The sequence below is a fragment of the Gymnodraco acuticeps genome, unplaced genomic scaffold, assembly GCF_902827175.1.
Source record: "Gymnodraco acuticeps unplaced genomic scaffold, fGymAcu1.1, whole genome shotgun sequence".
Taxonomy (NCBI): Eukaryota; Metazoa; Chordata; class Actinopteri; order Perciformes; family Bathydraconidae; genus Gymnodraco; species Gymnodraco acuticeps.
In genome coordinates, this window is record NW_022989977.1 from 1,357,252 (window position 1) to 1,383,749 (window position 26,498).

General features: G+C 44.2%; 1 protein-coding gene across 1 annotated transcript in view; it reads right to left on the bottom strand.

Annotated features, from left to right (window-relative positions):
• Positions 1–845: 845 nt before the first annotated feature.
• Positions 846–26,498, bottom strand: part of si:dkey-256h2.1 — a 30,911-nt gene continuing 5,258 nt past the window's right edge. The window contains exons 3-12 of the mRNA XM_034211481.1: positions 23,552–23,727; positions 22,747–22,907; positions 22,272–22,412; positions 14,517–14,638; positions 8,839–9,007; positions 3,662–3,807; positions 1,616–1,740; positions 1,413–1,539; positions 1,163–1,296; positions 846–1,073 (exon numbers count right to left, since the gene is read on the bottom strand). Coding sequence (XP_034067372.1) covers positions 948–1,073; positions 1,163–1,296; positions 1,413–1,539; positions 1,616–1,740; positions 3,662–3,807; positions 8,839–9,007; positions 14,517–14,638; positions 22,272–22,412; positions 22,747–22,907; positions 23,552–23,727 — 1,427 coding nt within the window. The 3' untranslated portion in view covers positions 846–947. The remainder of the gene's footprint in view (positions 1,074–1,162; positions 1,297–1,412; positions 1,540–1,615; positions 1,741–3,661; positions 3,808–8,838; positions 9,008–14,516; positions 14,639–22,271; positions 22,413–22,746; positions 22,908–23,551; positions 23,728–26,498) is intronic.

Here is a 26,498-nt window from a genome sequence, read left to right on the forward strand (position 1 = left end):
GCCAATGGAATCGAGGGGAACTCCCACATAGTCCTTATTTGGTAATGTACGTGTGTGAGACTGCCGCATTTCCTAGACCGGAAGCAGCAGCCACTCTGGCGGCTACCATTAGCAGCTAACATTTCCGCTCTCCGATTTTTACATAAAAATGGAATTATGGATCATAAATTAAATCATTTTTTTATACAGAGACGTTAAAAACCTATGGATTAACCGATTCAGCCGCGTTTTTTCTCGTTTTAATGCCATTGAACACGTATTTTGATCAGATTGACAGCTACGGTGAGACGATCTCCCTAGAAGCTCCGTAAAGGTACGTGTTGTGATGTCTGTATTTGCTTTCCCTGTCGCGAGTCCGGATCACTCAGTGATGATACTATATACCTAAATAATCTGTGGAACCTCAGCTTTAATCAGATATCTTGTATGTGCAGCTACGATAAGTAATAAGGGTACTTTTATCTTGAGTTCTGTGCCAATGTCCGTTAGCATTTTTCGCTAAGGGGTCATTTAGATGCTTCTTATGAGACTTGTGTTTTGTTTTGGTAAAAATGGTTTGTATCGTCAGTTAGCTGAGATTAATTCCGTTAATCTGGTATAACACATTAATAGGTTCTTAAATATTAAGATCCCCTGAGACACAGTGCCACCGACGGGGACCCTGGGGTTTAACAGCATAACAAGCACATGGAGTGCCTACTCAGCTACAAGGCTTCTTGGTGGTGACATAGGGTTACGTCTTGAGATAAAATGCAAATGGAATGACCGGGCTGGGCGCTGTTTTTATCATTTGAAAGCCTCTAGATAACCTCCGGTCCAGCAAGTTAATACAACCAGAGTCAAAGTAATGGATACAGTAACAAAGACCGTAGAAAAATACTTTCTATATTTGACTTAGACCGTACATCAAGTGTTACATTCATTATTTGAAGTTTTCCAGATTGACATCATTTGTAAAAGACAAGAAGAGAAGACATGATGATGTATCCAGGATCCTGAGATGGATTAGGATCCTTTCCTTCGAACAAGCCAAAGTAGACAATCGTGTTTGAATTAAACTCGCTCATGTTCAGCTGAAAGAGGACAGAAACAATGAGGTTACACACACTCAGTAAATATATACGGAATCAGCGGTTCATTTTTTTGTTATCAAGGGCCGTACCTGTGTGGTGATATCCGTCCTCCAGGGGTCGACCTGCAGTCCATCACACCATCCTCCTCGTCCGTACAGCCATGTGCCGTGCTCGTTTGGTACCGCGCCCTCTTTCACTCTCAGGGTGCAGCCCAAAGGTGATCCTAATGGTTCCCCACCAAACAGATATGAAAAAGGACAATAAATTAATTTAAATGGAACTCAAAGTAGGATAGTTTGTCAACTACCTTCAGTAAATGTTCCTTAAAATATTCCTTACCGGCAGAATCGAATATGAGAGTGTTGTTAAAAACATTGTTGATCAAGAAGTTGTGGCAGGTGACGCAAAATTCTCCACAGTGGTTGTCATCGTAGCCGTGAGCTGTGATGATGGCGTATAACTCCACCTGAGGACAGACACACAGCAGCTGACGGACAGGAAATATTTAAATAGTTAATAATGATCGGCATCAGATCTGTTACCTTTTTGGTTGATGCCGGGATGTGCACTTCGGTTGGCTTAAATCTTTTGTTGTAGTTTTTGTCAAAGGTTCCCCCATTGTACAGTGCCATAACTCTGAATGGGCGGAGTGTCTCTACACGATAATCTGCAACACAAAATGCTTTGCATTTAATTAAAATGTTTACAAAATACTAGGAGGTGATAAAGTATTGATCTAGCAAAACCACAGAGTAAATAAATACTCTTTTACAAGTAACATTTCTTTATCTTTATTCAAGATTAAATAATAAGCATCCAAATATACTTTAAAGAAGAGTAGGTGTATATTTTGGTAAGGTTTTTTGGTTGGTGTTGTGCTGGCATAGGTAGCTTGTGAATTTCACAAAGGAATCATCAAAGCCTTATCTTTATCAAAATTAATATATTTTGATGATGATTTATTTATTGACAACATTTGTATTACTCTGAATCTGCCAAGTTACTAATAACTCATGCTGTCCAAAAACAAAAGTCAGTAAATACACAATTTGTGTTTGGGATGTAAACAGTTAAAAAAATGCTGAAATATGTTTTTGGGCAAAAACTAGGAATGCACGATATTGGTTTTTTGAAACCGATACCGATAACTTCCTGCTTCTCAAGACCGATACCGATAACCGATAATAATATAATATATATTAAATGTACCTGTAGTTTTTGCACACCTGGTGGTAAAAAAAAGACTAGTAGTGAGCAAATCACATGAGCATTACTACTATGAACAAAACAAAGCCAAGAACAGTTTTGACTCTCGTCAAGCGCCATCATTTCTATGATGAAGTTAGAGATCGTTTTAGCCCTGGGGTCGTCTCTGGCAAACTTCTTGCCTTTTTCAAAAGCCTCGTCGATAGGTAAAAGCCCCGGTGCCTTTGCAGCTGTCTTTGGATTCGCCGCTAGTTTAGCAGCGCAGGCGTCTTCGTACGCTTTTAACACACCATCGTAGCGATGGCGATGTTTCAGGTGACTAATCAGGTTGGAAGTATTATAGCTCGTTGCCTTTTTCCCTCCTCGTGGAACTTCTGCATTGCATTTGTTAATACAAATAGCAAGCGAACTATCTAACTCTGAAACTTTGAAATAGTCCCATACTACCGGCGACATGTTTGTTTACTGTCCTGGCTTCACGGCCGCACACCATTTACGTCACAGCCAGGCATGAGTTAGGGAGCGCTGGATTTGTGAAAAACTCCCCTCTTCCTAAACCACTAATACCACAGTACTGGCAAAACGGGAGGAGCCGAGTGAAAAACAAGCGCCCCTCATCCCAATCCACCCACACCGCAGTATTTTTTTCTTTTTTTTTACCCAAAAAATATATTGTATATTATCGGGGCTATTAATACTGGTATCGGGTTTATCGGGATGACGTCATAATTCCTAATATCGGACCGATAATTATCGGGCCGATAATTACTGTGCACCACTAGCAAAAACATATTTAAAATCTAATTATCTAATTTCTAATCATGCCCAATAGACTCCTGTCAAGACATCACGTGTATTAAACATATAGGCTGCACTCTGTTTTTAAGGAAGCTGAGTCAAAGTATTTCCAGGAACTAAGTTTGTCACTTTTATCCAGACATCTTCCAGTAACAGACTGTTACTTCCTGCGCTCTACTTTTGAAAGATCCAGCAGAGAGAGAAAATGGATAGAAAGTGCTCTGTGATGATTTTATGTCAGAGGGCAGCTCTCCATTGTCACAGTGGGAGGGTTGAGATCTGAGCATGAAATATTCTCTGAGCTGATAGTTTGGTGTTAAAAAAACACAAAGCTAGTGTTAGTTCTGACAACGAGGGTGCGAGATGCACATAGTTTTAGCCCAAGATATTGGATCTTTTGGATTTTTAATGTTCCTGAAACAAATGATGAGTAACAAATGCTTCCTTCAGTAGAAATGCCCAAATTTGACCTGGTCTAATTTTTTCTAACCGTTTGCACTAACCACATCCTGTGAGAAAAACAATTCTGTACTCCTCAGATTGAGCAAAAATTAAAAAGTTCACTGTGTTATGACACTTTCTACCTGTCTTGTTGCTGACACTCAACCTCAGGTTGAGGGAGGCGATCCACGGCATCGCCCACCACACCGTCTTCATGGTGAGGGTACACCTGTTGCCGTCCAGCAGGGGGATCAGAGGAGACACGTCTGTCAGCCAACGCCCAGTACCTCTGGAAAAATAAAAAATACAGAACCATCAAATCACACATATCAGAAAAAACAGGCTGGTATTTAAGAGGAATACTTTGACATTTTGGGAAATGCGCATATTTGAAAGAAATTGAAACTAGAGCAGATGATTGTTATTGTTGAGAGGGGTATCAAACTTTTCCTTTAACTCTAGGGAAGAAAAGTATCAATGAGTAGTTTCCAAACTATTCCTTATATTGTGGTGACAGTTACGGGACATAATTCACTGTGTCATACAGTGTGTGTTGCAACCCGGACCCGTTAGTGAGGGTACCGGGGTGAGAGTTCATTCATGCTAGCTGGTTACACAGAGCAGCTCATGTACTCACGTTGTCTGGATTAATAATAATAAAGTGTGGAAATCCATTCTGAATGGACCGCCTCTGACTCCCGTTCATCGGCTCTACACTGGTGACCCTGACGTTTTCGTGAAAGTTTCCGAAGACTCAATGAACATGGCTGATCGCGATGTTTTTGTAAAGCTGCCGGAGTTTTGGGAGCATGCCGCTGTGGCGTGGTTTGCACACATGGAGGCGCACTTCGCCTGCCGACAAGTCCGTGATGGGGATTTGAAATACTACCATGTAGTAGCAGTGCTGGGAAGCTCCACGTTATCCAGGTTGGTGGGATTTATTGCTGACTCCCCACACCATGGCAAATATGAGGCGATTAAGGCCCTTCTCCTTAAGACATTTAGCTTATCTGCTAAGGAGAGGGCCCGCCAGATTCTTGAAATTCAAGGCCTAGGGGATAGCAAGCCATCTCAGCTCATGGAGAAGATGCTAAATCGGCTAGGAGGGGAAGATCCCCGGATTTTATTCATGGAGACATTCCTACGCCACTTGCCTTCCCGTGTCCAGACGGCTCTAGCCAACTCGTCCATTACAGAGCCCCGTGCATTGGCTGAAGAAGCCAACCTTTTTTTCTTGGCTACCCAGCAGCCCGATGCAGAGGTGCTAGCTGTGACACTCAGCGCCCCCGCAACGGTCAAGAAAGCTTGGGGGAGACTGGACACGACAGCAGCAAGCCGGCGTGGAGACACAGGAGAGTGTTTTTACCACGCGCGGTTCGGGACCAGTGTGAAGAAGTGTGTTGCTCCCTGCAGCTACAAGCCTCCGGGAAACGGAGGAGCCAACGCTCGGTAGTGGCCCTGAGCGTTGGCGGCACGAGCAGGCTGCACTTCGTCAGCGACAGAATCTCGGGAAGCTTGTTTTTGTGTGACACGGGAGCTCAACGGAGTGTAGTTCCTGCTTTGAGGGAAGACGTCGCTCGTGGGGGACATGGACCGCGGCCCCATTCGCACATACGGCGTGAGGCCTATGTGTTTGTGCATTGGAGGACAACGTTTTAACTGGGATTTTGTGACAGCAGACATTTATTTTCCCCTCCTTTTTATGTGCTCACGGACTCCTTGTGGACGTTAAAAATAAACGCTTGGTTGATGCCTTGACGTTTTCCTCCCTCGTTTGTACACTTGGCAAGGCAGCTTACGCTGTCGGGCTCGCTGTCGGGAGAGGACATTTTTCTCAGGCTGTTGGCTGACTTTCCGGACCTGACGCTGCCCACCTTCTCCACGCTCACCACCAAGCATGGGGTGGAGCACCACGTCACCACCGAAGGTCCCCCAGTCTACGCCAGGGCCCGGCGGTTGAACCCTTCTAAGCTTGCAGTAGCGAGGGCGGAGTTTTCAACCATGGAACGCCTGGGTATCGTCCGCCGTTCTGACAGTCCTTGGGCCTCTCCTCTACACGTCGTTCCCAAGCCGAACGGTGGTTGGCGCCCGTGTGGGGATTACCGCCACCTCAACGACGCCACGACACCTGACCGGTGCCGCACATTCAAGACTTCTCGGCACATCTGGCCGGTACGTCGGTGTTTTCGAAAGTGGACCTGGTGCGTGGTTACCACCAGGTGCCCATGCATCCCCTGGACGTCCCTAAGACAGCAGTGATAACGCCGTTTGGACTTTTCGAGTTCCTGCGGATGCCTTTTGGGCTCAAGAACGCCGCCCAAACGTTCCAGCGCCTGATGGATTCGGTGCTGCGGGACCTGCCGTTCGTGTTCGTCTACCTGGACGACATACTCGTCGCCAGCGCTTCGGTGGAAGAGCACCTGTCACACCTCCGAGCCCTTTTCACGAGGCTCAGCCAATACGGGTTGATCATCAATCCTGCAAAGTGCCAGTTCGGGGTTTTTGATATTGACTTCCTCGGGCACTGCGTCACCAAAGGCGGTGCAGCACCCCTGCCGGCGAAAGTGGAGGCTGTTGCGGCTTTTCCTCGGCCGCTCACACCCCGGTCGCTCCGTGAGTTTCTGGGGATGGTGACTTTCTACCACCGTTTCATCGCCCGGGCCGCTCACATTATGCGTCCGCTGTATGAGGCTTTGAAGGGTACGACCCCCATCCAGGCGATCGACTGGACGGCAGAAGCTGAGTCTGCTTTCACGGAGGTCAAGACCGCGTTGGCTCAGGCGGCCCTGTTGGTGCACCCATCATCCACGGCTCCCATCTCCATTACCACAGACGCATCGGACTACGCCGTTGGTGCAGTGCACGAGCAGTGGGTGGAGGGCGCTTGGCAGCCACTCGCCTTTTTCAGCCGCCAGCTGACGCCCAGAGAACGCAAGTACAGCGCTTTTGACCGAGAGCTCCTTGGACTTTATTTGGCCGTGCGGCACTTCCGTTTTTAGCTGGAAGGCCGTGAATTTACGGCGTTTGTCGACCACAAGACGCTCACATTTGCCATGTCTAAAGTGGCGGAGCCTTGGTCGGCACGTCAGCAGCGGCAGCTTTCCTACATCTCGGAGTTCACCACAGACATTAAGCACGTGGCTGGCAAGTCGAACCTGGTTGCAGATTGCCTTTCCAGGGTCGTGATCGGAGCCGTCCAGTTGGGCCTGGACTATACTCGCATGGCGGCGGACCAGGTCACAGACCCCGGCGTCCAGGCTCTGAAGGTGGAGGGCGCAGGGCTGCGCTTGGAGGACGTGGTGTTCGGCGACGCGGGCTTTACCCTCCTGTGTGACGTCCCCACAGGCCTGTTGCGGCCAGTCGTTCCCGCCAGCTGGAGGCGCTCTGTGTTCGAGGCAGTGCACGGACTGTCACACCCCGGCGTTAAGCCTTCGGTGCGCTTGGTGGCCGCGAAGTTCGTCTGGCATGGGCTGAAAAAGGACGTGAGGACTTGGGCTGGTGAGTGCGTGGCTTGTCAGCGCGCTAAGGTGCACCGCCACACGAAGGCCCCTTTGGAGCGTTTTCTGGTGCCTGAGAGGAGGTTTGACTACGTCAACATCGACCTGGTTGGTCCATTGCCCTCCTCTCAGGGCTTTTCCTACCTCCTCACCATGGTGGACAGGACGACCCGTTGGCTGGAGGCGGTTCCTCTCGTGTCAACATCAGCCGCAGACATTGCCCGTGCTTTCATTGCGACGTGGGTGTGTCGTTTTGGCACCACGTCAGACATTTCCTCGGACAGGGGTTCACAGTTCACGTCCGAGCTCTGGAACGCCGTGGCGAGTGGTTTGGGGGTTAAGCTGCACAGGACTACCGCTTACCACCCTCAGGCTAACGGTCTCTGTGAGCGGTTCCATCGCTCCATGAAGGCAGCCCTCAAGGCCTGCCTTGGGTGATGCTGGGCCTGAGGACTGCGCCTAAAGAGGATCTGCAGTGCTCCACGGCTGAGTTGGTCTACGGTCAGCCGCTGAGGGTTCCGGGGGATTTCCTCCCCAACGTATCGGCTCCCTGGTCGGCGATGGCCCAGCGGGCTTTCCTGCAGGACGTCGCTGAGGCATTTGCTCCGATCCCCACTGCTCGGCACGGAACTCAGGTGTCCCGGGTTCCCGTGGAGCTCCGCTCGGCGGGGCATGTGTTTATCCGACACGACGCACACAGAGGCCCCCTGCAGCCCCCTTACGATGGGCCTTTCCGGGTTCTGGAACACGGGGACAAGCACTTGGTAGTCGACCTGGGTGGCAGAACCGAGCACGTCTCGGTGGACCGGGTGAAGGCTGCTCACCTGGACTTGGACCAGCCGGTGGTGCTGGCTCGACCTCCGCGACGGGGCCGCCCCCCGGCCTCGACCCCTGTCACGGTATTAGGGCCTACGGTTCCGGTCCCAACTCTTCCAGCGGCCGCCCCTTCAGAGGTCGCCTCCCCGGCTCCCGTTCTTCGGAGTCGGGGTGGTCGGCTTGTCGTTCCTCCCCGCCGCACAGACTTTGTGTACATGAGTGAATTCTGGGGGGGCTTGTGTGGTGACAGTTACGGGACATAATTCACTGTGTCATACAGTGTGTGTTGCAACCCGGACCCGTTAGTGAGGATACCGGGGTGAGAGTTCATTCATGCTAGCTGGTTACACAGAGCAGCTCATGCAGGAAATCCATTCTGAATGCACCGCCTCTGACTCCCGTTCATCGGCTCTACAATATATTCTTATTGTGTGTGTTGTGATACCATGAAGCTAAATAAATGTTTTGTTTTGTTTTAACAAACCACAAAAGCTGTAGATTATTGATATTGTTGGTAAAATACTGAATGTACTCCAATATCATGATAACAAAGGCCCAACTGTAGCTGTGTATGTAACAGGATATAGGATTACCTAGAAGAGCGACAGGACACACTGTTTTAGGAATATGATAGCTATGTGACAACGATTAACATGATGATTCAGCCTCTATGGAGACAGACATATAACAAGCATGATCATTTCTGACGTGGGCCTTAGCTAATCTAAAACGAAACATTGTATACTGCTTTGAACTGGTATTCCTCCATCTTGTGACTGTAACTCCCTCTCTTGTATATAAAGCAAGTCAAGGACACTGTTCTGGGAACTATTTGTCCCACGCAGCTCTGTGTGTGATGACTACTTCCATTCTTGCAAGGATAATAAATACATGTATCCTGATATTTAAGCTCAAGCCGGTGACGAGTGACGAACAGATATGAATAGTCATTTTCATGATCATCTTTTGTATTCATGCCATCCGATTGTTTTCAATCAGCATCTTGCCTGCGAAAGGCTGTGATCCATCGACCGAGCTCCATGTTGCAGTGCGGGCCAAGGGGATCGCAGCAGACAAACAGCTGCACTGTGTGATCCCAGTGAGCGCAGGACGAGTCTCTCCTGCCGGGACACGACAGAGATGCGTCCAGCTCAAGCTTGTCAAAATTTGACAAGGCTGCAGAAAGACATAATGGAAAAATGTTTGGGTCATTAAATTGCTAAGGTTCCCCTTGGGCTGCAATAACTGTTCACACTAATGCTCCTAATTCCTTTTAACACTAATTTTGTCACGCAGAACAGGGTCAGTTGTTTTGAACCAATCGATGCTTCGGACAAAGGTATCCCATAACCAGTGACGTGCGGTGAGGTTCATGGCTGGTGAGGCACTGACTCTTTCAGAGTCAGATTTACAAATATTATATTTTGACCTTAATCGAAATGTTCGGTTATTTTCAAAAGCTTTTTTAGTATGATGCTTCAATTCATTTTAAACAGACTGTTCAACAAAAGGATAGGCCTACCCAAAATCTAAATATTGGATTGTTCTTTCTTAGTAAGATCCCATTTTCATTACAATTGTGGTCTTACCTTGACTTGAAGATGAAGTCCATGCTATCCTTCTGGACAACAATCTCCATTACATTTTTGTAAAAGTCCTCCTTATCTTCCTCTAGTTTCAAAAGTCTAGCTTGTTGTTCGCGTCTATACCGTCTCTGCGTAGAATAACAGTAGCAACAAGAACCTGTGGGCTCACGTGCGCCCCCTTCAGTGCGGCAGAGGTTATGGCTGCCTCCCCTGGTGCTTTTTTCATTGCCGTTGTATGATGAGACCAGCGAGCCTAAATATCATACGTGAAATAAGTTCTTTAGAGACTATGGATGGCGAGGATAAATGTAATAAAGGGATCTACAAACATTACATTGGTGACATACAGTGAGATGGTGCAGGCATGCGCTGAGGGCCCGCTTTCCAGCCAGTTTCTGTGGGGTGACGCATTCTGAGGTGAGGCAGAGCTCATCTGTGCCTCACCTCACCACACAGTAACTGGCTTGAGCGCGCTCACAAAATAAGTGCCCGCGCTACATTAGTGCCCGCGCTCCAGCCAGTACTGTGGGCTTACGTGAGGCAGAGCTCGTCCCTTATGGAAGCAAACAAGAGACAGAAGTATTTGAATTTTATTAGACACCGAATTTATAGCATTGAAAATAATTACTTTGAAAATCATGTATCTGAATGTTTTTGCTCCGAATTTACCTATGTGAAATAAAAATGTAAAAATTCAAGTGAAAAAAATTCGAATGTTCAAATTCAGATCCCAAAAATTCGACGTCAAAAAATTCGATGTCAAAAAATTCGGTGTATAAAATTCGATGTCAAAAATTGCGGTGCAGCATCATCCGGGCTACTCAGACAGGATAAGCAATCGAGCCCTAATGCAATCAAACTGACTTGGCCTATCAGAGCACGGCTTTGTCAGTCATGTGATCACAACAACCCGGGAGAAAAATGACGGAGAACAGCGGGGCTCGCCGCTCGGGTAAGTTGTCAGTTTGTGCTCTTTATTTTACAAGCAGTGAGGGCTCGACAGCATTTGTATCTTACATTAGCTAGCTAAATGAGTGAAGTAGCCTTGTTGTTAGCAAGCTCCGTAGTTATCATTAATTGAAGTGAATCACAACGTTACCGTGTCCTTTTGTGTGTGTGAGGGGGGGTGACGGTTTGCAAAGTAACGTAACGATCACTTCGGTTAGATAGGTCAAGTAGACCATGGTAGTAAATAAATAAATACACACACATCAATCTGTTGTGGATGGAACACAACAAATGGTGCTCTTACCTGTGATGCCTCCTCCAAACATTATAACCAGACTATCATTCAAACTATAAGTAACAGTTCTAGCTACTTGACTTTAGACAAAGAATTCAAAAGACAAAATCAACACAATTTATTGAAAAACCAATCTTTATTTTACGGTGCCTCTCCTTTTGTTTGTATTATTAAACCCTTTCAATCTAAAAAACTGATCAACTCAACAGTTAACTTTATATTTATTATTGTCCAAAGCATCTAATAATAATAATAATAATAATAATAATACATGGGACTTTTATATAGCTTTGCATGAAACTCAAAGACTATTACACAATTTTGTTCCCCTCTCATATTCACAGGATGGATGATTAGAGACTTTGGGGGAAACCTCAGCTTTATGAACGTCCTGTCTGTTGGTTTGGCCAGAGAGGGCTGAGGGTCTTTCCCTGCGAGGAGTCCTCCTCGCAGGGAAAGACCCTGCAGGCCTGAGGGAGGAGGACCAGGCCTGAGGGAGAAGGACCAGGCCTGATGGAGGAGGACCTGCACCAGCTGCACCTACAGAACTTAGCCCATGCTGGGCATAGCTGTTACCACCTGCACAGGCCTAGCCTGTCAATTAACAGATTAACATTTAGTGTAACTTATGTATATTATTTCGTTTTTATTTTTTTAAAAAAATGGTGACGGTTCATGCTTGATAACTTTTAGTTCACATTTCAATAAATTGTATTTGCACTCCTTTTGTCCGTTATTCTTGCTGAAAATGTTAGATTACACATTCACATCTGACTGAAGATTGGTACCATTTATTTATGACGTTCCAAACTCTGCGGTACAAGGCACAAGTGATGTGAAGCTCATAAAGTGAGGCAAATGCATTTGATCAGCTGACTTTTTTTTTTTGCCAAACTTTATAGGCCTGACAATAATCACACTGTTTCTGAGGTGCAACGTAAAACACAAAACAACACACAAATGAAGTTCCTGTTGGACTACAAAACTATTCTCTGTCTCTTAATGTCCTGTACTGCTCTTAAATCTCATCACATCAGCTTCTCCTTTCCCTCTTGGATGTTCTTCTGGACCCTCAGAGAAAGAGAACATGGTGAAGCAGTCCTGTCTCTCAGGCGTGTCCTTTCCTAACAGAAATATCAAAAAACATATTATTGCAGAGCAAGTGTGTTATTTAAGAAAGAGGTGTGTTTGTTTCTTCAGGGGCTATAAATATAATGATTTTATTTTTATTTGAATGTGTAGTACAAAGATAATCAGGTTATGAATAAACCGTTCTAAATTCATCAACATTGAAATAAATGTATTATTAAAATAATATTTAACTGTTATCAAAACTTAGTGCAACTGTGGAAGCTTGCTCTGTTGTCTCACTGAAAGACAAAGGGTCGCAGCTCTCACTATGTGATGTTGCTTGGTAAAATGTAAATGTAACCTTTTGCTAATAAATTCCACTCAACATCACTGATGTGTAGGTGATCTAGTATTCAGTCATGTTTAATGGCATGTATATCAGTGTATTAGAGTCATTACTTTATGCATTCTTTGTAAAGTATGAAAAAGGTGTACCTTGGAATCCGTGCTGAAGTTCTCTGCTGCTAGGAGTCCAGATCTGTCTCTCCTCCTCTGGTCCAGCCTGTCTGGATCACCTTAAGGAGACTTTGAACAAACAGATGTAAAGTTACATGCGTGGCTTACAGACTTCTTTCCATGCAAACAACTTGTTATCTTCTTTTAAAAACAGGTCATAATCTTATTGTTATACTTAAGAAATGGCTGGATATCACAGTCCTTATACTGTATCAGTTTGATTGAGTATTATTGTGTAGGTCCTTTTTATTTTACTGTTACTTTGGACGAGGTTTTCATGAGTCAGTCAAATTAATTTGTTTTCATATGCCATATTCATATGTATCACACACGTAAGGGTAAGACACAAACCTATTGAACAAATGCAATGCAATGGATAAGCTTAATTTCCACTGAAGTCACAGATAACGTTATATATCATATTTAAACAAATCATTTCCTTGTCACTAAAGCATTGACTACGCTATTCATCGTCCTTAAATGCAGGCATTAAGTTACATGTTCCGTTGTACAGCCACGATAAGGCTGTTTCTCAAGTGTGATGATAATACAATTAAAAGAGGCATTGGTAATAATATTAAAAACAACAATGTTTGGGTCGTTCGTCGGATAGGCGGTTAGCTGCAATAAATAACTCCAGTTCAACAAACCATATTACAATATCTAAGGGAGCGTTATTATCTTGAAATGTGACGTTCATATTTTAAAGATACACATATTTCATTGTGAGGTTGATTTAATATAAACTAAGCCTCTCTTCAACAATACGTTGACGTTAGCTAGTCTATTTTATGCTATAGTAGAGCATAGCGAATTTAAATGAACCTTAACAATGCATACAGTAACCTAAATAGCAAACTAACTATCTAACGTACAAGGATGACCTTATTTTAGCAACCTCGCACAGAAGCCTTTTGGTATACAGTAGCATCCCACTTAATGTTTTACACTCTTGGATGCTACGCATAGCATCGTTAGCACAGATGGAGCTACGATTGCTCAAATGCTACCCCAACTCTAAACATTCATTAACGTTAGCTTAATAAAAACACCAGTAACATAACATAAAGTACGCAGGGTTGACTTACCGAAGAAACTGCATTCATGGACGGTCTGTTTCAACCGCAGATAAATCCTATATTTGCAGGACGAATAGTCCACCAGGAACCAACACAACAAACACTGCCGAGTTCAAGTAGTGTTCTCCTCATGAGCTGAGCCGCTGTAGCATCACGGAGCTAACGGAGCTAGCAGAGAGGAGCTAGGAGCAGCAGTCCCGTTGTCATGAAGGGGGAATCTAACTATATACAGAATATGTTTTTGTAGATCCAGGCTAGAAACATGTTCATTTTTTAAGTTGGACATTTTAACAAAGGGTCTACGGGAATTGCTCCCATCTGCATCCATCGCCTACAGTTTGCAGCATTGGGCTTCACCGCACTGTCCCGGGGTTTGCCGCTTGGCTCTGATAGGCCAGAAGTCGGTTTGATTGCATTAGGGCTCGATTGCTTATCCTGTCTGAGTAGCCCGGATGAGGCTGCATCGCAATTTTTGACGTTGAATTTTACACACCGAATTTTTTGACATCGAATTTTAAACACCGAAATATTTGACGTCGAATTTTTTTCACTTGAATTTTTGGGATCTGAATTTGAACATTCAAATTGTTTTAACTTGAATTTTTACATTTTTATTTCACATAGATAAATTCGGAGCAAAACAAATTCAGATTCATGATTTTCAAAGTAATTATTTTCAATGCTATAAATTCGGTGTCTAATAAAATTCAAATACTTCTGTCTCTTGTTTGCTTCCATAGTCCCTGCCTCACTCCTCATCGCTCCCATGTAGGAGTTGTAGCGGAGCTCGGCCAATATGCTGATTTTGACTATAAAAAGCGATTGGAATCATACATAAATCACACTTACAACACAGATCAGTGGAGACATGTTATTATTATTATTACTATTTAGTTTTTCTTTAGTTGTTTTTCCGTTACATTGGAGTATGACAGGTGAGGCTCTGCCTCCCCTGCCTCCCCTGACTGCACGTCGCTGCCCATAACATTGATTTTATCATCAAAGTTATACTTAAATCTATTTGATAGCCATTGCATACAACAGCTACACAGACAAATGCGTAAAACCTGCAATAAACGGTAAGATTATTTGCACATTTCTAGTTTCCCTTCTGTTACTAATTTCACTGTGCAACTGGACACCAGAACTTGAGGAATAGCATCAGTCGTACATATAGTTGCTGGGGTTACCTAGCGGCAGGTCGACTGTAGCCACTGCTCCTTTCTCCCCCTGCATTAGGACTTTGTCAAAGACTGAAATAATCTTTGCAGGACTTTGAAGTTTGGTCTGAAGATCTGCATAAAAATCAAACCTTGAAAGAGAGAGAAAAAAAAAGATGAATGTCAACATTTACTTTTCGCACATGGAAACTGTTACAATGATTATGTAGAGATGTTACTATGGAAGGTATACACCTCAATTTCACATTTCTGAAAAACATTGATTTGTAGAAAAAGAAATGGTAGACATTTTGTTTTAAAATTTTGAATAATTAGATTGTGTATTATTTATACATTTAAAGATTATTTCAAGAGACTCAAAGTAAAAATTACTAAACTATACTGAACATATTTGCCGTTTGCACTTTGTACAATTTTACTTTATGATCCCTGTTAGAGAATATTTCTTCTCTCTTCCTAAGTGTCAAATAATAATTCTTCCTTACTCCTAAGATATTTAACATTTACTGTGTGTTTACATTTACGATCAGCCCTGCTCCTTATCTTCCGTAAGGAATGTGATAATGCAGTCGTATGTTGATACTAGGTTTTACAGCTTGACCTACAGGGCATAGGGAGGTTTTGCGAGTGTGAGAACGCTAGCTTCTAAGCTCCAGAGATGGGAGAGACATCTCCTGTAGCTCCACAGATGTTTACGCCTCCCCCAATATGCTGATTAACTCTCTGTAAACTAGTTAAAAGGTCTATCGAGAGATAGGCTAGGGAGAATTGACATGACAACCCACCCGTGCAGTCAGAACCTTTTGCTGCTGTGACTTGTGATATGAATTCTCCGGCCGTTGACTTGTAATAAACTACCAGTGTTTGACATCAAAGCTCCAACTCTCCTCGTGTCTCTCTGAGTCCTGACTCTCCATTGCTGCAGAAGTTTCCCTTACAAATTGGCGTTGTCGGCAGGATACCAACACATCTTCAGAACTGGTAAGTGTAATTTCAAATCCACATTTGGACATTGCCTTACCAGAATCTGTGATTGACGGTATCCTAAAATTACCTGTGAAACTGAGCAGTTGTGTTTCATTTTTTGGTTAATGAACATTTGGCTGATTGCCTCTGTGCATGCTGCTTGGGACGAAAGTACCATACAAGCATGCACAGCTTATGTTCAGAGTAACCTTAAAGAAATACATCAGTAAAGTGGAACTTCTGTTTGAAAGCAATGTAAAGATTTGTATTGGACAAATCGCCGAATTCTGGGGGTTTCAGCGGCCAACACAGCAGTTAAAAATAAGCAGCCCGAGATATTTCCCCCCATTGCCTCTCTAAACACGGCTGCAGAAGCAGCCGTGGGGGTGTGTGTAAATATCCCCCCGTGTCTGGGTGGCTGCAGCCGTGCAGCTGAGAGGAAGAAAGTCACAGCTTTTTGTCTATATCTTTAACTCACACCACGGCCGTCTCTATTAAAAACGAGATGGTCTAAAAGCACTCGTTGTTTGTGACCGTCTTCTACATTGCTGGTAAGGCCGGGGCAGCGCGAGGTGTGTGCATCACCCGATGCGCCACAGCTCTCTACTCTGCTGGAGGAACATTTTCTACGTTGCTTGGAAGCGTTCCCTACATTATTGCTGGAAGAGCTGGTGGTGGTCCGGGGTGCATACATAAAATGATAGGCTAATTGATCACGGGTGGGCAGTGGCAAGCAAGTGTAGAACAAAACTGTGTTTCATCGTTGTGATGAACACGATGGCGGGTGTATAGGCTGGTCATGTAGGACTACAGTTAACTGTGCTGTTGTTGGAGAGAAAGGGTAGCGGAAAAAAGTCTATGTTCTCCTGGTCGGGGGATCATAGCGCTAGAATAGAATAGAGTAGTGGTGTCGCAAGAGGATAAGCTAGTTATCGCTTTTGGACGGTCTTCAGGCACGATCTTAGCACTTGTACAAGGGTGGACGCGTGAGTCAAGGCGCCCCATCTATAATTCCCCACCCCCTCTGAAACCTCTTAATTCGGACTAAATTGAGCTGGATTAGCTTTGCTGTCACGCTGGTGTTTATTACGAGTTCATGTTTGTTTGTCTAATTGTTTGTATGGGGGGTCTATATTGGTTTGTCTACCCGCCGTCTTGTGTATGCTTTGTAACAACTAATAATGAATCAGTCCATAGCCAGGGTAAAATGAACTAAACTTTAGTTATCTCACCAAAAGTAAATGACTTGAGAAAAATAAATAATGTAAAGATGTAAAGCAAAATTATATATTATAGTATAAATGTGCTGCAAAATGAAAATAAATAGCAAAAGAGTGTTTTTATGTCCTGCATCTGAGTGTGCAGAGGAAAATGTAAACAAGAAGCACACTGTTCAGGGTGTGCGCTGTAGGTGTAAGAAGAAAATAAGATGATATTGATTTAACAATACATTTTAAATTGTATTGCTGGTATGTTAAGATATCTTTGTGAACTTGTATAAACCCTATGCCCCGTCTTACACCCTGAGACCCTCAGAGGCATCACTGCTGGTCGTAAATACCTGCCTGAGGAGATCAGGGTTGCAAAAAAATCTGCTCAATTAGGTCAATGTTGTATTATTTGTTTCATTTATTCTTAATCTATGTATTGTATGGTAATAATGAATAAAAAACCTAATGTATTGAACACATTCCGAAACAAAGCAAGACAGAACTAGACTCAGACATAATACTAATTGTTGTTGAAACCTTTTGCGTTGTTGCTGCAAAATGGAAACTTTGTTGATTGTCTATTCCAACTGGCCACTGGAATCAGATAATTAATATAAGTTGAAGTTCAATTACAGTTTTTAAATATAGTTTAACATTCTTTATTAAACTGTTTCAAATTATTTCTAGTACAATTGGTCTACAGACATTACTACAATTCTAATAGTTGTTAAACTACTGAGCTTATGAACAATAGAGTAAAGGTCGCTGGTTAAGCCAGGATCAATATATTTGTTGAGGTTTTTATTGTGTGCATAATAAATGTGTTAAATTAATTGAGCAATTTTTTTTTAAAGGAGTATAATGTTGCAATCTCTTTAAGATAAGTAATTGCAGTTCCAAGATAGATGTTGTTTTCCCTGGGCCTCTCCTTCACAGGCCCACACAATAAATCATGAGACTTCCAAATCCTAACAGACAGAGATCAGTATCACTTTGTGTTGCAAGCCAAATCCATGAAGGGGTTCTACTTGGCCCAATTTAAATACCATAAAGAAAGTATTCACCCAACTGTTTTGATTTCTTAAAAAAAAATTCCAGTCTAGTTTCCTTCGAGTTCAGTCTAAGCTACGAATTGTTTCTCATAAACATTCTCACTGCTGTCCCAAATGTTTTAAACCTTGGGCAGACAAGCTGCTTACACACACACACCCACGCACACACACACACACACACCCCCCCACACACACACATGAGTGCACATACTTTGGATGAGTATTCGCCTTATCCACTTTGTAAATTGTTGCCTTCTTTAGAGTTATTAGTAATTCAAGATAGAATAGCTAAAACTTTGACTTGATGATTTCGTTCACAACATTAGAGCTGTCCTCTAATCTCTACTAGAATAAGATACGTGTGCATGTTTGGGTGTTTTAATACTCCCGTAATGTACCTAATCTTGTTATCCTTTTCATTACAGAGCTGGGGAAATTGTGTATTGCTTAGATTCTGATCCGTGCACGTCCAATTTTGACTGACTTTAGTTCTAATGTTAATGTTAATTTGATTTCAACCCATAGGTAATTATTTAAATTAACTCAACATTTCACATGATGATGGATTAGTGTTCCACATCTTTTTTCCACTAATTTGTTTTATGATTAGGCCAATGGTAAAGAGAGACATTGATGATCTTGTGTCCTTTTTGTTGGTACGTGGTTCCATTTAGTCTATGGCCTTGGACGGCTTCACTAAGAGTCACCCAGTTCTACCCTGCTAAAGTCCGGCTGAGTGCAGTCACAGAGATGCTATGGCTGCTCTACATGAAATTACATTAATGGTCTGGTCCGAGAATGGACACCATTTCCTGCTCCCAGAGAGAATGACGCTCCTCAAACTGAACATTACAGCCGTTGATACTGTCTCACGTGGGTCTGCTCCCCCCACCGAGCCATGAACTGAAAGCTTGACCTCTGCTTTGAACACTTGGAAGCCTCCCTGTCACACCACCACCACCAACCCTTGGGTTAGTCAGATGAGACTAACGGCTTCACTTAGGGCATTTGGGTCAGAAATATGACTCTCGTTACCACAGAGTGGGTTGTTTGTTTTTTTAAGTTTATTCATACTGCTATGCAGAGGATGCCTGTAAGTTGGCAAGCTGTTAAAAGCCCTACTATTTTTAGTATAGGCCTAATGTCAGGGGCCTCTTACTGTCTAGTTCTAAATGTATTTCACATTATATAGACAATGTTTCCACCTAGTAAAACTAGAGGCTGCACGAAACTCAGGCTACAATACAACCATTCTGTTCTGCTCTGACGATTCAATTGATAGATTCTACATCAAAACAGTTCGTTTTTATTGTTTCCAATGATAACGTCACCTTAAAGGTGGGGTAGGTAAGTTTCAGAAACCGGCTCGAGTGCACTAAAATTTGAAAGTACACAGCCGAAAAGAATCCACCCCTTCCTTCAGACTTCCTTACAGAGCACCTCCTCCAACACACATGAACGCGCACATGACGGCAGCAGACTGGTGAAAGTGGCCGCCTGTTGCTGGCGAGTCATTGAAGTACTGCTGCAATGCACGCCCAATGACGGCACGCCCAATGAGGGCACGAGATACATTTGTGCGTGCACAAGATGGAAGGCTGACAGACAGGGCGGCAATCCAATCCGTTTAGCCGGGCCGGCTAAACGGATTGGTCGTGCTTTTTACAGTATTACACACAGATGGCATTTTTTTATGGATTTTTTGTCAAAGCACTTCAAATATTCATTGCTATCGGGATGTTAAGAGCATTCCATGGAATATAACAAAAAGTGTATCTCGAGCCAGTTTCTGAAACTTACCTACCCCACCTTTAAGTGGAGGAATGCAAACCTGTTTTCAAATGTAAGGTTTTGAATTTGTTTGACATTTCTCAGTAATAACACCCTCAGACGCCCACTATCATTCATGCTATGCCTTCAGTGGTAACTCAGATGTTAAGGGGGTTGAAGCTTTTCCTCCTGCATCGGCTATGCTTTGTTTTTTCAACAAAGGTATGCATTTCCTGCATAATATATGTTTCTCACAATTGTTTTTTTGTAAGCTGCACACAGGTGATACTGAGTCTTCTCGAGTAATGGATTATGATCTATACCATGCTTACATGGACTCGTATGTTTTATTTCATATCTAACATAAGTGAGAGAAGACAGAGATGGGGAAATTAGAGAAGAAAGAGATGGGAAAGTGAGAAGAGAAAGAGATGGGGAAGTGAGAGAAGAAAGATGGGGAAGTGAGAAGAGAAAGAGATGGGGAAGTGAGAGAAGAAAGAGATGGGGAAGTGAGGAATGAGGAAGAGAGAATAGAGAGAGATGTGGAAGAGGGAAGAGAGGGATAGGAAAGAGAGAAGAGATATTTGCGAGTTGCATACTGATACTGAGTCTTCTCGATTAATAGCTTATAGACAATACCATGTTTAAATAGAATCCTACGTTGTTATTACATATGTGACATATGTAAGAAAAGGGAGGGGAGAGTCAATTATATTGAGTAATTGATTTCATATTGGAACATTTATTTCTCAAACCTATGTTTTATGGAAGAGGAAATGTATTTCTGATAAACTAATCTTTTATCAAACGGTAAATGGTAAATTAATATAACATTTAGAATCATTGAGAAGGGGTTATATCCACAGGGACGAGCTCACCTTTAACTTAAAATAACATTTCTCTGCTTTGGACTGATGAGTATATGATTCTTGCATGTTAAATGACTAACACAAACCTTACATTTGTATGCATGTGCATGTGTCAGGAAGGCTCCCAAATAAGTCTGAGGGGCCTATCCTATTTTTGTAATTGAATGATAATGTGCTAATCCATTTCCTTGAGTTGTCTTCACTCAGGAAAACATCCCTATCAAGTGTTAACCCAATAACTAGGACAGCTCTGAAGGCCAAGGGTCAGAGAGAGAGGGTCACACTCTTCGGCTGCAGAGAGCACCCCCAGAAACGGGCAAGGAGGCACGAGGTCGTTCGAGATGAGAGGATTCTAATCTTCAACTTTCTGATGAGATGGGATGCTTCTTCATCTTTCTGCTCGGTGGGCTCAAGCAGACAACCCTGCAGAACGAGCGAGGGCTTCAGAGGCTTCTATAATACAAGGTTCCATGTTTCTTGGAGGAGCAGATGTCTTCCTAACCTCTCCCATCACAGGGGGGCGTCTGGATGTGCCACTGGGAATAGGCAGTTGCACTGCTCTCAAGCAGATAGCAGAAGGAATGCAGGCAGATGAGCCTCCATTTCACTGGGGGATCAACTACAGTGCTCACTGAATGAGCCACACAAAAGCAGAGCAATTGGGGGGGGGGGGTTGAAATATGGCGCTCTGATGAAGAAGAGTTTTGAGCCAATCAGCACCTCAGTGCTAATCTATACAGTATCAGGATGCCTTTACACACCAGACATTCTGTGTCATAAAGAGAGGAGGAGAACGAGTCAGGAGGACATGTTCTTCCAGCCCTCAAAGATAACATTTGAATTGAATGACCAGATGTTTACAGATGTACATTTAATGATTGTTTTTATATTTCCGATGAACAGACATGTGTTAAATAGTGGTGATAAATATATTTTGTCAGATCAGATTACACTTTCACACTAAACAAAATTAATTAATTGATATTTTCAGATTATAAAAGGTATTGAACAATAAGATATTTCTAATATTATAACAGATAATGTTACTATCCTTAATTGTCCAGCAATCAGGCTTAACAACACTGCTCTTCAATGTATTACCCATGCACAGACAGACCTAAAATGATGGTTCAAGTTTTAAACGTTTAAACCTTCCTTTCCAGGTTTTTACAAATGTCTTTGAATATTTGACTAACTTTTCCTTTTCAGATTGTTAAACATTTTGAGAATTGTTTAATTTTCCCTTCAGATTTTGAAATGACATAATGATTGATAGTTGAAGTAATGTAATTATGTAACATGCCATAGTCTTTTGATTTAATATGTAATGAAGTAAACGTAAAGTAATCCTAAATTGAAGACACTGCAATTTTGCAGATTACAGATTGATCAAATCACAACTGTGAAGTGTATACCTTAGCTGGATCTCTTATGGTCCTGAATTTAAATAGATGTTTTTGCTATTATGCATCTGTGTTTTATGTGTGTTCATTATTGTGCTTTTGACAACAGATGATCCAAACATTGATGAGAGATGATTTTCTATTATGATGGCTGAGCAATCATTGTGATTGAATGTTTTCAGTCTTATTCTACTACCGTTGACTTGTAATAAACTACCAGTGTTTGACATCAAAGCTCCAACTCTCCTCGTGTATCTCTGAGTCCTGACTCTCCATTGCTGCAGAAGTTTCCCTTACAATCCCTAATAAAAATAATCTGTCTGCAGTTCCTAGTTTACCAGACTGATTCTCAAGAACAGACATTCAAAAAGCCCCTCAACACTTTCCCCTCAGGGAATCCCCTCATCATCTGAAGTGCAGATACATTATTCTGATAATTTGCGTGAATATAAACATGAAATGTATCCATTCAGACCTTCATTTGTATCCTTACCACTGTGCCTGCCAGTTGATGAAGCTGAATGAGGGGTAAATGAACCAGCCCATCTCAGCCAGCAGCCCCTGATGGTCAATACTGATGAAGAAGTTTGGGGACGGAGTGTATTGGAAGGACACAAACACCGGCTGTCCAAACCTAGAAAAGACAAATTCAAAAAAGATGTCAAATGTAAACATGATGGTACAAACTTTCAAACAATTTACAATGAGCCTAAATCAGCAGATAATTCAAACCCAGAGAGATATGGAAAGATGATTTTTAGGAGATAACACTTTCCCCCTGAAGAGCTTATCAATTATTTTGGAAACGTTGGTATAAGTTGTGACAGCAGCTTCATTAATTAAAGAGGAAGCAAACAGATTTAAGAGATGATTTGCTTCAACCTTTAAAGTGTTCAGTTAATCTATGTTCAAGGCTATTAATCATCAAAGTGAGGAAGCGTCTAATCCTCCTGGTGACTCGGCCTTACTGGAGCGCCTGGGCGACGGAAACCTCTAGATGCACCATGGCAGCAGGGATGGCCAGCGTAGTGTCGCACTCATCCCCGACACAGTTCATGTCCTGGATCGGGTTACCGGGCAGAGTGTAGACAAGGACACCGGAGGCGTTGGATTTAGTCATGCTCTGCACCTGGAAGGTCAGAGTTAATGAAGTCATCATATCAGATAAAGGTCAATACTTCCTGTGTGTTTAGAAAAACATTAAAAAAATACGGAAAAGCAGCAGAATTGAGACAAAGGGCTATTTTTATTATCACTTAACTCCGTTTATTATTCTATTGATTAAGTTCATTAAAGGTTTGTGAGAAATGCAGATTCCATTTACCCCAAGTTAAGGATACTCCTTCAAAAGCTTGTTTTGCCCAAAAAGCTCAAATATTTAATCCAAGGATTTTCAATATGCAGGGATAGAGAACAGCAGAAAAAACAGCAATTCATGTCACAGTGAAAAAGCTGCAACACTTGTAAAATATTTGGTGGTTGAATAGTGGTAATTACATACCACCAACCATGCAATTAAAGGATGACCATACTCTATATCCTAAGCCAAAGCCCACAAGTCAAGTCACAAACCAAAGGGCAAAAAGTATCTTTGCAGACTTCCTGTTATTTTTCCTCTTGTTTTATCTGGCGAATAGGAGTATGACTGTGATTTCAGTACAGAATCACTTCTCAGACGGATGGAAGGAGTGAAGGTTTTTATGTTTTATGGTAAAGTAGATGTGATTAAACACAATACAGATGTGTTAAATAGATGTGCTGAAACCATCAGACCTTAGTGAAGAAGGAGCAGCCGCCCTCAGACACCCAGGCCAGAGCACCCTCCACCGAGGGGGAAGGTTCACACCCGTCGCCTGCATCCGTCAGCAGATACGTCCTATGATCCCAGCGCACTGAGAGCCAATCGTACCGAGCATCAAGTCTCTTGATGATTATAGGCATGTGCCACTCTGTGAGAAGAAAAAAACAACAACTTAAAAATGATTTAAAAATAGGAACTTGCTCGCCTCTTTCATATTACAGGAGACTTTAAGGGATGTTTCCTTCAAAGAAAATCCTATTTTACAGGAAAACAAAGCAACCATATTGTGGGCAAAGTAAAGACAGTATTAAAGAGCAACTTGCAGGTTTTTTTTTTACTACATTTATGCTTAACCTTGCCTGAAAATTACAATTAAAAATGTTAATGCAGGATTTGATATGTTTTACAAGACATAAGGGCAGGAATTCAGAGGAAAAGGTCATACGTCAAAACGCGTCATATTACGTCACATGGGGGAGCAAATTTCTCGGACTCGTTCTCTGCCCAATCCGCGGTAGTAGTTTGTAGTTGGTTTGAGCGGTTGTGATTTAGTGAGCTGGTATTTTCTCAGTAATTTTACATTGCATTTCACCATTTGTAATCATGGTGAGCTTGTGTTTGTGCAGGTTGCACAAACTCGAGCCTGTCAGGACATCGAGTCCACAGTTTCCCTAACAGGAAAAGGACCGGAGCTAGCGTTTGTTTCTCCAGTAGGGCCTGGCTCATTTCGTGGCATCTGCAGGCAGTGGCAAGTACTTCCGGCATCTGTCACCGGCTGCGGGTTTAAGATCTCGAGCACGGACTCACACCAGGTCTGCTCGTCCTGCCTTGGGCTGGAACACGCCCAGGAAGCTATCGATACCCCCGGTTCGTGCGGGCATTGTGCCCGCTTCACCATCAAGAGCCTCCGCCGACGGCTAGCGCGCCAAGCTAGCCTGTCGGGACAGGACCCCTTCATGTCCGTTGATTTGCCGGCCGGCAATCGGGACATGGTGGCGACCGCCGCGGAGATTGAGCCCCGCGCTGTGTCAGGCTGGGGCTCAACAACGGCGGTAGCCGCGGAATCGGAGCCCCGCGCCGTGTCAGGCTGGGGCCCGGTGGCGGCAAGAGCCGCGAGAGCGGAGCCCCGCGCTGTGTCAAGCTGGGGCTCCCAGCTGGACCTCACCGTGGTTCCACCCGCGGAGGATGTCCTACAGCTGGATTATATGGAGGAGGATGAAGAGGAAGCCTCTGAGTTCCTCTTTTCAGTTCGTTTCATCTGCCCAGGCTGCCAAGCCGGAGGCGATGTCCGCTCCCCCGGGCGAAAGCACACCAGCTTTGCCCTGCCTCAGTCAGGACTTGCAGGCCGTGTGCCAACACGCTGCGTCCAGACTGGACATCCCCTGGCCTGAAGTGGCCAAGGAGACCTCCAGATCTCGCTATGAGGGGAAGAACTTGCCCCAAGCAGCGAGGATGAAGAAGCAGCTTCTCCCAGTCTTTCCAGAGATGCTGGACGAGGTGTCGGTCTCGTGGAGAGACCGCCCTTTCAGCAACAAGGCCCCAATCCAGGGTGCCTCCTCTTTGGACTGTGACGGCATGGAGAAGCTCGGCCTGCTCCGCATGCCGCCCATGGAGCCGCTGGTGGCAGCCCACCTCCAACCGCGGCTGGCTTCGGCACCAAGCAGGAACCCCACGTTACCGGCAAAGGCAGACCGCTTCCAGTCAGCAATGACCGAACGAGCCTATAAAGCCGCAGCTTTGTCCACCAGGGCGCTCAACGTCTCCTCGCTGCTGACCGCCTACCAGGCGGAGCTCTGCGAGGACATGACGGTCAAACCTGAGCCTGCCGTGTGGGACGAAATCGGAGCGATCATGGACATTTGCCTCCGTGTGCAGCGCTGTGTAGTCCAAGCCACGGCAAAGCACTGGGGATAATGGTGGTACAGGAGAGAGCCAGGTGGCTTACCCTGACGAACCTTCCAGAACGGGAAAAAGAGGACGTCTTGGACATGCCTATTGTTCCCGAGGGCATATTTGGCTCCGCTCTAGCTTCGATGCAGCAGCGGTGTGAGTCCAAAAATAAGGAGGATGAGGCTCTCCAGCTTTGTCTTCCCTGAAGGGTCCAGCTGCCGCCTTCAACGGCCCGCGGCAGTCCTTCGCTCAGGCTGCCTCACGTCCTGCCCGTTTCAAGATCCCGAAACAGCAGAGGCCACAGCCCGCCCCGGGTCTCCAGCCCAGACACGAGGCGAGGACGGGCTGGCCAAGAAAGTCTCCGGTTCCGGTAGCAGCCGCTCAGGCACAGCCGGCCCAGACTTTCAGCCACCAGACGAAGAAGAAGAAGAGGGCGGCCTGACAGCCTCCTCTCCTCTCCTCGATAAAGGAGCTGGAAGTTCCCTGTTCTCCAGCTCCAGAACACGTTCCAGTGTTAGATGCTCATGTGTTTCCAGGGTACAACCATGCCCCCATCTTCCCGCCGCCTCGAGTGATGTCAGAACGTCATTCTCAAGTTCGCGCCATGAGGGAAATGGACTTAACATCAACGACAGCAAGCTCCGCTGCACATGTCATCAATATTGTCTTTTAATAAATCATTTTCCACTGTCGTTTCCAGGCTTGAAGCCAAGGGCGCAGTCAATAAAAATGAAAAGAAAGACAATAAAAACAATAAACAGTCTGACGTCTACCCCCCTTCTAAGAGTGGCTGCTACCTCTCTCAGAAGGCGGACGATGGACGGGGCTGTGAAGGCATCACCGCCACGCGCATGGGCAGTGTCGACAGGGGTTGTCAACCTGGGGTACCATCGTGTTCAGACACTAGAGGGCCCCATAACACAACAAATAAAGACACAGAGGGCAGACGACAGAGATGTGACATCTCCACTCGCTTTGAGAAGCGAAAAGTGGAGGATGCTCACAGATTCTGCTTGGGTTTTCAAGACA